At 49.8% G+C, this 13050-nt stretch overlaps 1 protein-coding gene across 1 annotated transcript; it reads left to right on the top strand.

Moving 5' to 3' along the window:
- The first annotated feature begins 1102 nt into the window (after window positions 1–1102).
- Window positions 1103–12535, top strand: LOC102258799 (NACHT, LRR and PYD domains-containing protein 2-like). Its single transcript, XM_014537850.1, is given in 8 exon segments — window positions 1103–2399; window positions 2402–2672; window positions 3574–3744; window positions 4369–4539; window positions 7751–7921; window positions 8266–8436; window positions 11131–11298; window positions 12199–12535. Coding segments are annotated over 8 exon segments (2757 nt in total).
- The last annotated feature ends 515 nt before the right edge of the window (window positions 12536–13050 follow it).

Below are 13050 nucleotides of genomic sequence, written 5' to 3'. Positions count from 1 at the left end.
ATGTAGCATAGTGTGTTATTCAGTTTCATTTTTGTTCTTTTTAAATGACAGTTTGCATCCAACGTGATGTTGTATTGGTTTCATGTGTACAGCATAGTGGCTAGACAATCATGTGCTTTACAAAGTGTTCCTTCCCCCTGATATTTCCAGTCCCCACCTGGCCCCATTCATAGTTATTACAATATTATTGACTATATTCCCTGTGCTGTACTACATTCCTGTTGCACTTTCATGACAGGATTGGCAAGCGGTGGCTTCCCGCATGTATGTAGCATAATGTGTTATTCAGTTTCATTTTTGTTGCTCTTTTTAAATGACAGTTTGCATCCAACATGATGTTGTATTAGTTTCAGGTGTGCAGCATAGTGGCTAGGCAATCATGTGCTTTACAGTGTTCCTTCCCCCTGATATTTCCAGTCCCCAGTCCCCACCTGGCCCCATCCATAGTTATTACAATATTATTGACTATATTCCCTGTACTGTACTTTACATTCCCGTGACTATTCTGTAACTCCCAATCTGTACTTCTCAATCCCTTCACCGGGGTGGGGGTGGGGGGTGGGGCGGGGAATCACAGTGTAAGGTATATAAATGTGGAATGGATATGTTGTTCCTTGAAACAGATAGAACCAATGTAAGAGTGTATACCAATGATAGTTTAAAAAAAGACAGAGGATGATGGCCCTGGCTGGGTGGCTCAGTTGGTTGAGCATCATCCTGGACACCGAAAGGTTGCAGGTTCAATTCTCAGGGCACATGCCCTGGTTGCGGGTTCGATCCCCAGTGTGGGGCGTGCAGGAGGCAGCTAATCCGTGATTCTCTCTCATCATTTATGTTTCTATTCTCTCTCTCCCTCTCCCTTCCTCTCTGAAATCATTATATATATATAATTTAAAAGAGAAGCCAGGTAGGTAAATACTATCTTAGAGACTGTCTTATACGTTCAATGTTTGGCACAGTACGAGACACTTTATTCCTTCCTGGTATTCCTTATTTCTGGTCCTTTACAAAGTGTATGTTCTGGTTAAGTAGAGTGACTGGTTTGCCAACTTTCCCCCATTGCCTCTATTCCAGGTGAAAAGGAGAGAGCCCGAGCCACACGATGGAGAAATTCTGCTCTATCTGGAAGCACACCTGTTGGGTTGGGGTCTGTGATGACTTGCACTACAAAATCATTGGGGGAAGCCAGAAGTCCACATGGCTCTCCAGTTCCAAAACCTCCTCCCAGCGCAGGCTGCTGACGGTGGTGCTGCAGGGCGCCGCGGGCGTGGGGAAAACCACGCTGGCCAAGAAGTGGATGCTGGACTGGGCACAGGACCACCTCCCGGGGACATTCCACTCCGCCTTCTACCTCAGCTGCAAGGGGCTGGGCCGCCAGGGCCCCTGCACTTTCACAGAGCTCCTGGCTAAAAAGTGCCCAGATGCGCAGGAGGCCAGCCCCCAGGTCCTGGCCCAGGGGCAGAAGATCCTGGTGGTCATCGACGGCTTCAACGAGCTCAGGGTGCCCTCGGGGTCCCTCATCCATGACATCTGTGGCGACTGGGAGAAGCCAAAGCCCGTGCCCGTCCTGCTGGGCAGTTTGCTGAAGAGAAAGCTGCTGCCCAAGGCCACGCTGCTGGTCACCACGCGCCCGGAGGCCCTGGGGGAGCTGCGGCTCCTGGTGGACCAGCCGCTGTTCATCGAGGTGGAGGGCTTCCTGGAGGCGGACCGCAGGGGCTACTTCCTGAAGCACTTTGAGCAGCAGGACCAGGCCCTGCGCGCCTTCGAGAGCATGAAGGGCAGCCCGGCGCTGTTCCACATGGGCGCGGCGCCCGCCGTGTGCTGGGTCGTGTGCACGTGTCTGAAGGGGCAGCTGGAGAAGGGAGAGGACCCGGCTCCCACCTGCCGGACCCCCACCTCGCTGTTCCTGCGCTTCCTGTGCAACCAGTGCTCCCCAGCGGCCCCTGGCAGGGGCCCCGTTCTGCACCTCCCCACTGCGCTCCAGGCTCTGAGCCTCCTGGCCGCCCGGGGCATCTGGGCGCAGACGTCCCTGTTCGATGGCGAAGACCTCGGGCAGCTGGGGGTCAGCGAGTCCGACCTGCGACCTTTCCTGGACGGCAAGGTCCTGCAGGCGGACGTGGACTGCGAGGGCTGCTACGCCTTCCTACACCTCAGCGTCCAGCAGTTCCTGGCCGCCCTGTTCTACCTGCTGGACCGCGCAGAGCGAGAGGACGCGGGCGGCTGGGCACCGGACATCGGGAACGTGCGCGCGCTGCTGTCCAAGGAGGAGCGGCTGCTCAACCCCAGCCTGACCCCTGTGGGCTACTTCCTGTTCGGCCTCGCCAACCAGGAGAGGGCCCGGGAGCTGGAGGCCACCTTCGGCTGCCGCGTGTCCCTGGACGTCAGGCAGGAGCTGCTGAGAGTGATGCGCAGCAGGGACTGGCCCTCTCCTCCAGGGCGGACACCCGGGAGCTGATGCGCTGCCTCTATGAGTCTCAAGAGGAGGCGCTGGTGAGGGAGGCCCTGGCGCCCATCACGGAGCTGGCCCTGCACCTGCAGAGTGAGAGGGACCTCGTGCACGCGTCCTTCTGCCTCAGGCACGGCCAGGCCCTGCACAGGCTCTGGCTGCAGGTGGAGAAGGGGATCTTCCTGGAGAATGACGGGGCCTCGGAGCCAGGCACGTGGGCGGAGCGGTAAGGACTCGCCTTTCCTATTCCACTCGTGTTTTGTTTTTTAAAAAAATATTTTTATTGATTTCAGAGAGGAAGGGAAAGGGAGAGAGAGATAGAAACATCTATGATAGAGAATCACTGATCGGCTGCCTCCTGCATGCCCCACCCTGGGGATTGAGCCCACAATCCGGGTATGTGCCCTTGACCAGAACCTCTTGGTTAATGGATTGATGCTCAACCACTGAGACTGGTGTTTTGTTTTTTTAAAAAAATATTTTTATTGATTTCAGAGAGGAAGGGAGAGGGAGAGAGAGATAGAAACATCTATGATAGAGAATCACTGATCGGCTGCCTCCTGCATCCCCCACCCTAGGGATTGAGCCCACAATCCGGGTATGTGCCCTTGACCAGAACCTCTTGGTTAATGGATTGATGCTCAACCACTGAGCCACGCCGGCTGGATTTGTTTCTTTCTTTAAAGTTTAATATTTTTAAATATGTATATTTTATTGATTTCAGAGAGAAGAAGGAAGGAGAGAGAGAGAGAGAGAGAGAGAGAGAGAGAGAGAAACATCAATGATGAGAGAGAACCATCCACTGGCTGTCCCCTGCACGCCCCCCACTGGGGACCGAGCCTGCAACCCACGCATGTGCCCTTGACTGGAATTGAACCTGGGACCCTTCAGTCCGAAGGCCGACGCTCCATCCACTGAGCCAAACTGGCCAGGGCTAAAGTTAAATTTTTATTGGTTGACGTGATTACAGATGCCCCCTATTTCTCCCTCACATTCTTCCTCCACCCTCTTGCCTGAAAGGGGATGGAGCCCGCAACCTTGGTGTATCCGGACGATGCTCTAACCAACTGAGCTACCCGGCCAGGGATGTGCTGTAATAGGTGCTGTTCTCCATCACGTCCTGCTAGGTCCCAGCAAGACCATCATGCTCTTTGTCGCTGGACGGAGCTCTGCTCTGTGCTGAGCTCCAACGAGAACCTGACGTTTCTGGAAGTGAGTCAGAGCTTCCTGAGTCACTCCTCAGTGAGGATTCTGTGTGAGCAGATAACCCGCGTCACCTGTAACGTCCAGAAGGTGGTGTAAGTAGAAGCTAAGCTCACCTTGCAATGGCCGTCCTTGTGTGAGAGTGTGTGAGAGTGTGTGAGAGTGTGTGAGAGTGTGTGAGAGTGTGTGAGAGTGTGTGAGAGTGTGTGAGAGTGTGTGAGAGTGTGTGAGAGTGTGTGAGAGTGTGTGAGAGTGTGTGAGAGTGTGTGAGAGTGTGTGAGAGTGTGTGAGAGTGTGTGAGAGTGTGTGAGAGTGTGTGAGAGTGTGTGAGAGTGTGTGAGAGTGTGTGAGAGTGTAGAGAGATAGTTAGAAACATCGATGAGAGAGAAACATCGATCAGCTGCTTCCTGCACATCTCCCACTGGGGATGTGCTCGCAACCCAGGTACATGCCCTTGACCGGAATCGAACCCAGGACCCTTCAGTCCGCAGGCCGACGCTCTATCCACTGAGCCAAACCGGTCAGGGCTCCCATTGATTTTTAGGGAGAGTGGAAGAGAGAGGGAAAGACAGAAAGAAACATCGATGTGAGAGAAACACATTGATGGGTTGCCTCCTGCATGCGCCCCAACCAGGGCCTGGGCTGGGGAGGAGCCTGCAACCAAGGTACGTGCCCTTGACCAGAATCGAACCTGGGACCCCCTCCCTTCTGTTTCCCAGGATTAAAAACGTCTCCCCGGTCCAGGCCTATCGGGACTTCTGTCTGGCTTTGGTTGGTAAGAAGACCCTGACGCACCTGATCCTGGAAGGCGGCGTCCCCTGTGACAACATGCTGCTGCTGCTGCTGTGCGAGGCCCTAAAGCACCGGAGGTGCAACTTGCAGTATCTCAGGTACATGGCATGGCCTGCAGTATCCCAGGTGCATAGCGCGGCCTGTAGCATATCAGGTGCATGGTGCGGCCTGAGGTATCTCAGATATTTCTCATGTCACTCTCACTGCTGTGCGCTGTGCTGTGCGCTGGCTGGCTGTGTGCTGTGCTGTGAGCTGGGTGAGCAACGGGAACAGAGCACCACTCTGATTGGTTATCACACCACACGGGGGCGGGGTTTCAGCCTCAGCACTCTCTCCAGCCTGTATAGTGCTTCGAATAATGAGCCTCCAAAGCAAAAGAAACACGCAGACTTTTGTGGCTTCCTCTAGCGTAGGGACGTGGTACTCCAGGCGGCATGCTGCCTTTCTGCTGTGACCCAGAGCAGCCCTCGACCCGAACTGCCCACTCCGTAACCCCCTAGAAGCATCCAGGCTCCTGGTTCCTGGTGGCTTACTCTTTCCAGAGAGTCCCCCTTCGTCAGTGAAGACCCATAACATTGTTCTGATTGTCATCACCCAGCTTTAGGGCCCTGTTTTTTTCTTATTTATATTGTTGACACTATTATAGGTGTCCCCCATTCTTTTTCCCCCTTTGCCCACATCCACCCAGGCCCTGCCCCCTTCTCTCTGGCTATGACTACGCTGTTGTCTGTATCTATGGATTATGCATGTTTTTTTTGTCTAATCTCTTCAGCTTCTTTCATTCGGTCCCCTCTGGTGATCTGTCCTCATTCTTTTTCCCCCTTTGCCCACATCCACCCAGGCCCGGCCCCCCTTCTCTCTGGCTATGACCACGCTGTTGTCTGTATCTATGGATTATGCATGATTTTTTGTCTAATCTCTTCAGCTTCTTTCATTCAGTCCCCTCTGGTGATCTGTCCTTCTGTTCCATGCATCCATGCCTCTAGTTCTATCTTGTTCATCAGTTTATTTTGTTCATCAGATTCCACACATAAGTGAGATCATATGGTATTTGTCTTTCTCTGACTGGCTCATTTCACTTAGCATAATGCTCTCCAGGTCCATCCATGCTGTCGCAAAAGGTAAGAGTTTCTTCCTTTATTTATGGCTGCAAAATATCCCATTGCATAAATGTCCCACAGCTTTTTTTACCCACTCCTCTATTGATGGGCACTGGGGCTGTTTCCAGACCTTAGCTATTGTAAATGATTCTGCTATGAACATAGGGGTGCATACATTCTTCCGAGTTGGTGTTTTGGGATTCTTAGGATACATTCCCAGAAGTGGGATTCTTGGGTCACTCAGCAGTTCCGTTTTTTTTAAAAAAATATATTTTATTGATTTTTTTACAGAGAGGAAGGGAGAGAGATAGTTAGAAACATCGATGAGAGAGAAACATCGATCAGCTGCTTCCTGCACATCTCCCACTGGGGATGTGCTCGCAACCCAGGTACATGCCCTTGACCGGAATCGAACCCAGGACCCTTCAGTCCGCAGGCCGACGCTCTATCCACTGAGCCAAACCGGTTTCGGCGGTTCCGTTTTTTTTTAAAAAAAATATATTGTATTGGTTTTTTTTTACAGAGTGGAAGGGAGAGGGATAGAGAGTTAGAAACATCGATGAGAGAGAAACATCGATCAGCTGCCTCCTACACACCTCCTACTGGGGATGTGCCCGCAACCAAGGTATATGCCCTTGACTGGAATCGAACCTGGGACCTTTCAGTCTGCAGACCACACTGGTCAGGGCGGCAGTTTCGTTTTTAATGTTTTGAGGAAACTCCATACTGTTTTCCCTAATGGCGGCACCAGTCCTTATTCCCACCCACAGTGCACTAGGGTGTCCTTTTCTCCACACTCTCGCCAGCGTTTGTGGTTTGTGGATTTATTGATGGCAGCCATTCTGACAGGTGCGAGGTGATATCTCATTATTAACTTGCAAAGATTTTGCACATAGTCAATCGGACCATAAGATTGTCCTGGAGTTCCACACTCTCATCTGTGTCTGTAGGAGTAGCCGGGTTTCAGAGCCCAGTAGAACGGATTCATGGATTCCCTCAATGTCCTCCCACTGCACAGAGGGGAATTCCCAATTCTCATCCTTGCAACTCCTAAACTCAACACCTGGACAGAGTTTTGGACCTGGCTGCCTAAGGTCAAATTGTAACTCCTTGTTTTAATTTGCATATTCCCTAAGAACTTGTGAAGAAGTTGAACTTTTTTGAGTATCAGGCATCAACTTCTTTTCCCTCCTATAGAATCCTTTTTTAAAATTTTTTTTTAATTAAATCTTTATTGTTCTGATTATTACATTTGTTCCTCTTTTTTTCCCCCATAACTCCCCTCCTTCCAGCTCCCACCCCACCCTCCGCCCTCACTCCCCACCCACTGTCCTCATCCATAGGTGCACGATTTTTGTCCAGTCTCTTCCCGCATCTCCCACACCCCTTTTCCCCCCAAGAATAGTTAGTCCATTCCCTTTCTATGTCCCTGATTCTATTATAATCACCAGTTCATTCTGTACATCAGGTTATTTATTCACTTGATTCTTAGATTCACTTGTTGATAGATGCATATTTGTTGTTCATAATTTGTATCTTTACCTTTTTCTTCTTCTTCCTCTTCTTAAAGGATACCTTTCAGCATTTCATATAATACTGGTTTGGTGGTGATGAACTCCTTTAGCTTTTCCTTATCTGTGAAATCCTCACAGGAGGATATGTTTTTATTGATTTTAGAGAGAGAGGAAGGGGGAGAAAGAGATGTCATGTGAGAGAAACATCAGTCAGTTGCCTCCCATATGCCTCTGGCCAGGGAATCAAACCTGTAACCTAGGTATGTACCCTGGCTGGGAATTGAACCCATAACCTTTCTGGTGTACGGGATGAAGCTCCCACCAACTGAGCCACACGGTGAGGGCTCCCCTATAGAATCATATCTAGAACCAAGTGAGAATAGGACAGACTCGGGCAGAGAATGTGATGATGATATTAAAAAAAATGAGATGCGAAAAAATAACAGGTCATGTTGGTGAAACTTCACACAGAATTGTGTTACAGATTGGAGTTGAGGCTGGACATTGATTGAATGGCCATGGGGATATTTGAAGAAAAGCCAACGAGATCAACTCTCTCCAATCCTTCAGGCCAGGGTTGGCTACATATTGAAGTAGAATGAGATGAACATTCAGGATACAGTCTTTGGGGGCAGCATAAGCCTGTAGGGTCTCTCTCCTCCCAGGAGAATGACTTTCCCCCATGTGTCCCACAGGTTGGGGTCTTGTTCTGAGTTCACTCAACATTTGAACGACTTCTCCTTGGCCCTCAAAGTCAACCAGTCCCTGCAATCTCTGGACCTCACAGCCAGTGAGCTCGGGGATGAGGGGGTCAAGTTGCTGTGTGGGAGTCTGAGGCACCCAAATTGCTTCCTACAGTGGTTGTCGTAAGTGTCTCCTCTTCTCCCACGGGGCACCTTTGTGTTTGGATCTGGGACCACAGAGAGGAGAGCGACGGGAACACCCCTATTTCCTGGACAACCTACTGATGTAGGGAACACCTGGTTTATTGATGGTTGCCATTCTGACAGGTGTGAGGTGATACCTCGTTTCCGTTTCTGGTCCCAGGCGGATGAATCCTACATTTTTGCTTGCCCTTTCTCTCCTTTCTGGTCCGTCATGGCTCAAGAGAGAGAGGGTGGGGGGAGTGAACCAGAAGAGCTCTCCCTGGAGAAGGTTGCTCTTTGGCAATGTTCTCACCGCCTGACCGTGGGTGTGGTTGCTTTTGCAGGTTGGAAAACTGTCACCTGACGGAAGTCTGTTGCAAGGAGCTCGCCTCCACTTTGATTGTCAACCAGAGGCTGACACACCTGTGCTTGGCCAAGAACAACCTTGGAGACGGTGGGGTGAGACTGCTGAGCGAGGGTTTGAGTTACCCGGAATGTCAGCTACAGACCCTGGTGTAAGTCCCCACTGGCTCCGTGTGTGTGTGTGTATGTGTGTGTGTGTGTGTGTGTGTGTAGGACATGCAGGACACACATAACACCACTTAATAACTCTATTTGAAGCAACCAGCAAGACCCTGCTGCAAATTGGGGCAAACGTGGGTAGAAACAGATGTTAATATTTGCCTGCCTTTCAGGGCTGAGTGGACCTTTTGGCTTCTCCCCATGCTGAGAATTTGGGATAGGAGCTAGGTTCTCAGTTCTGACACTTTTGTGTGTTCTTTGAGTTCGTATGACTTACTTCTTCCTGCAATTGGGAATGGATTGAGTTACAGGGTATGGGTTGGAATTTTATTTTTCTGCAAAGAGCCATATTGTAAACATGTGAGGCGTTGTGGGCCATAGGGTCTCCGTTCCAGTTAGTCAACTCTGCCACTGTCACGTAACCACGTGCAGGAATGAGTGTGGCCATGTTCCAATAAAACGTTATTGACAAAAAATCCAGGGGGGTAGGTGGAGGTGGGCAGAGAGAATGGGGACAGAGAGAGACTTTGCTTTGGGTGATGGTTGTATGATGCAGTGTGCAGAGGAGGTTTTGTTGAGTTGTACACTTGAAATCTGTATGGTATTGAGAACCAACATCATCCTAAGTGGAAAAACAAACAAAAACAGGTGGTGGGCTGGATTGACCCATGGCCTGTGGTTCGCTGACCTTGTTACCTGGGAACAAGCCCAACAGGAACCACCTGTGCCCGTTTTCATCACAGGGAGGGCAACATTCCAGAGACTGTGTCGAGTTGGAGCCCTATTTCTGCTCAGAAGTTCTATCTGGTTTTGATTTCTCTGGGGCTGTTGCTCTCCTAAACTGGCTGCCAGTCATCTCAATGGCTTCTAGTGTGGCCCTGGAAACACCTGATGTCTCAGTCTAGGGTATATCACAGGGATGAAAGTTCAGCATAGGGAATACGGCCAATAATATTGCAATAACTATGGATGGTGCCAGGTGGGTACTAGACTTGCCAGGAAGGTCACTTCGTAAGGTATATAAATGCCTAACCACTATGCTGTACACCTGAAACCAACATAATGTTGTATGTCAACTGTAGTGGAGAAATAACATTTAAAAGGTAAAAAGACAAAAAAAACAATAGACCTTAATCCAGACATGCCCCAATCATTTAAGTCTAAAATGGAAAAAACCCAAGTGCTCAGTTTATAGTAGCAGATAGAGAAAATGAAAGAAAAATCATATCTCTCCCAAATAGTATTCGTTAGAAGAACAAAAATTTTATATACTGTTAATAGACAGCCCTATTTTATGTTTTAATTTAAAATTTTTCCTTTTTATTGAATTTATTGGGGTGACACTGGTTAACAAAATTACACAGGTTTCAGGTGCACAGTTCTACAACACATCATCGGTACACTGTATTGTGTGCTCACCACCCCAAGTCAAGTCTCCATCCATCACCATTTATCCCACCTAGACCCTCTTCCACCAGCAACCGCCACACTGTTGTCCATGTCCATGAGTTTTTTCTTTTTTCCTCAATCCCTCCACCCACTCTACCCAGCGCCCCTGTCCCCAACAGCTGTCAGCCTACCCTCTGTCTATGATTCTGTCTCTTTTGTTTGTTCATGTTTTGGAATCCTCACTGAAGATATTTTCCCATTGATTATTAGAGTGGAAGAGAGAGGGAAAGACAGAGAGAAACATTGATGTTAGAGAAACACATCGATGGTTGCCCTCTGCACGAACCCCGACCAGGGCCTGGGCCGGGAGGAGCCTGCAACCTGGGTATGTGCCCTTGACTGGAATCAAACCTGGGACCCTTCGGTCCGCAGACCAATGCTCTATCTGCTGAGCCAAACTGGCTAGGGCTTGTTAGTTCATTAGATTCCACATATGAATGATTGAATGTGAACTGTAATAGAAACATTAAGAAAAAGAAAATGAACTAGAACTCGGATTCAGTCTCAGGTTTGTCTGTACCCAGAGCCCAAGCTCTTGACCTATAATATGCTGCTATTCTAGGAACACCCATGTCTTAGGAGGTATGCATGTGTTTATCTATATATATATAAGCCTAAGCAACCATTACAACTGGTCGACCAGACAACCAGACGACTGGTCGCTATGATGCGCAATGACCACCAGGGGGCAGACGCTCAATGCAGGAGCTGCCCCATGGTGGTCAGTGTGCTCCCACAGCCAACCTCCCGCTGTCCCTCTTCCCCTCACCCCCAGCGGCCCCGATTGGCCCTGTTTGCCAGCCAAGCCAAGGAACCCCACCCATGCGCAAATTTGTACACTGGGCCTCTAGTCTATAATAAAAGGAGGCAGCCTGGCCGGTGTGGTTCAGTGGTTGAGCATGGACCTATGAACCAGGAGGTCCTGGTTCAATTCATGGTCAGGCAAATGCTTGGGTTGCAGGCTCCATCCCCAGTGTGAGGCATGCAGGAGGCAGCTGATCAATGATTCTCTCTCATCATTGATGTTTCTCTCTCTCTCCCTCTCCCTTCCTCCCTGAAATCGATAAAAATGTATTTAAAAAAATTAAAAGGAAGCAGGCAAAGGTCAGTTTCACCCTCTACCCTCCAGGCAGGTAGAAATAACGTAACCATCACTCCATTTGTCTGTTATGCACAAACCTAACCGGAAGTATGTGGCTCCAGGCAGAAGACCCCTCTTCTGACTGTCTTTTCCGTAGGTTGTGTCAGTGCAGCATAACCAGACGCGGCTGCAAGCACATCTCCGACTTTCTCCAAGGAGACTCCTGCCTGACCCTCTCGGACCTGAGTCTCAACCCCATAGCGACTGGGTTGTGGTTTCTCTGTGAGGCGTTGAAGAAGCCGAGTTGCAACCTCAAATGCCTGGGGTAGGTCCTTCTGTGCCTGTTCGAGGTGTTTTGGAACTAGTTAACCCCTCGGAGATAGTTTGGGGGAGAGAGAGAGAGAGGCTGCGATAGAACCACTCCTGGCCCAGTGTTGGGCGCAAATGCCGACAGAAAGTGAATGCAGGTCAGTGGGTGGTTACAAAGGCACTCAGGAGGCCGGAGCAGTGGATGTAGGTGCAGATGGGTTTCAAGGATACCTATACCGCTTCTTGTTAGTTATGCGGGGCAGCTTAGTATCTCAGCTACATTGTCCTTTAGTTTTTTTTCTTGTATCTTCCCAAGGAAGAACTCACTGACTGCCCTGGTTGGTGTTTCTCAGTGGTTAGGACGTTGGTCTATGGACCAAAGGGTTGTGGGTTCGATTCCTGGTCAAGGCCATGTACTTGGGCTGCAGGTTCAATCCTGGCCATGGTCAGGTGTGTGTGGGAGGTAATCAATCAATGTTACTCTCACACACTGTCACTCTCATATACCTCTCTTCCCCTTCCTTCCTTCCACTCTCTAAAAATAAACGGAAAAAATATCCCCGGGAGAGTATTAACAACACAATTCACTGACCACCATCAACCCACCTAATCCTTCTCTCTGGCTGACTTATCCCAAAAACTTGTTCATATGGTCTTCAAGGCAGGAACCGGGTGGAGAGGAGTAAGGGGGGGTGGGGAAGGGGACCTCTGCAATACTCTCAACAATAAAGATAAAAACCAGCATGTCCTGATGGCCGATGTCCCTAAAATAAGCTCCATGAAGAAAACAATTCCCCCAATTTCTTCACTACCAGGTCCCCTGCAGGCCGGAGTGTGGCTGGCTCCCGATAGGGGGTAGGGTCCCAATGAGGACTTGTTCTGAGAGTGATCGGCCCCCGTTTTCCTTCCTCAACAGGCTCTGTGGCTGCTCCCTCCCATCTTTCTGCTGGCAGGACCTGGCGTCTGCCCTGGCCAGCAACCAGAGGCTGGAGGTCCTGGACCTGGGCCAGAACTCCTTGGGGCAGAGCGGGGTCACCGTGCTCTTTGAGGCCCTGAAGCAGAGATCCAGCCCTTTGAAGAGGCTCCGGCTGAGGACCGACGAGTCCAGCGCCCAGACCCAGAAGCTGCTGAAGGAAGTGAGGGACAGCAACCCCAAGCTGAACATCGACTGCAAGGCTGCCAGAGCGGCCAGCTCCTCCTTCTGCGAATTCCCTTTCTTTATTCCCCGAGATAACTTTTCTGTTTTTTACTAGTCTCTCTGGCGGAGACCTGACGGCCGAATGGTAATTATTGGGTCAAAGTGGAGAAGGGAGCTGACGCGCTCCGCTCTCTGGTGTATAGTATATTCTGTATGAGTCACCTGCCCATTTTATGTCAAATGTCTGTGTTGTTTTTTTCACAAGAATGTGGGATAATAAAAGGCAAAGCACAATGTTTGAAGCTGCCTTTCTTCTATTTGATATTTTAAGGCTTTGTAGAAAGAGGAAGGGAGAGGGGGCGAGAGAAACATCCATGGGAGAGCAAAATATAGATCAGCTGCCTCTTGCACGCCCCCTAATGGAGGTGGAGCCCACAACCTGGGCATGTGCCCTGATGGGGAATGGAACCGGCAACCTTTTGGTGCACAGGATGATGCCAAACCAACTGAGCCACACCAGTGAGGGCAATTTATTTATTTTTTTAAAATATTTTATTGATTTTTTTTTTTTTTACAGAGAGGAAGGGAGGGATAGAGAGTTAGAAACATCGATGAGAGAGAAACATCCAT

This window comes from Myotis brandtii, unplaced genomic scaffold (assembly GCF_000412655.1).
Source record: "Myotis brandtii unplaced genomic scaffold, ASM41265v1 scaffold1842, whole genome shotgun sequence".
In the NCBI taxonomy this organism is placed as follows: Eukaryota; Metazoa; Chordata; class Mammalia; order Chiroptera; family Vespertilionidae; genus Myotis; species Myotis brandtii.
The sequence above is the reverse complement of the archived record's forward strand: the minus strand, read 5'-3'. Positions and strand labels throughout refer to the sequence as shown.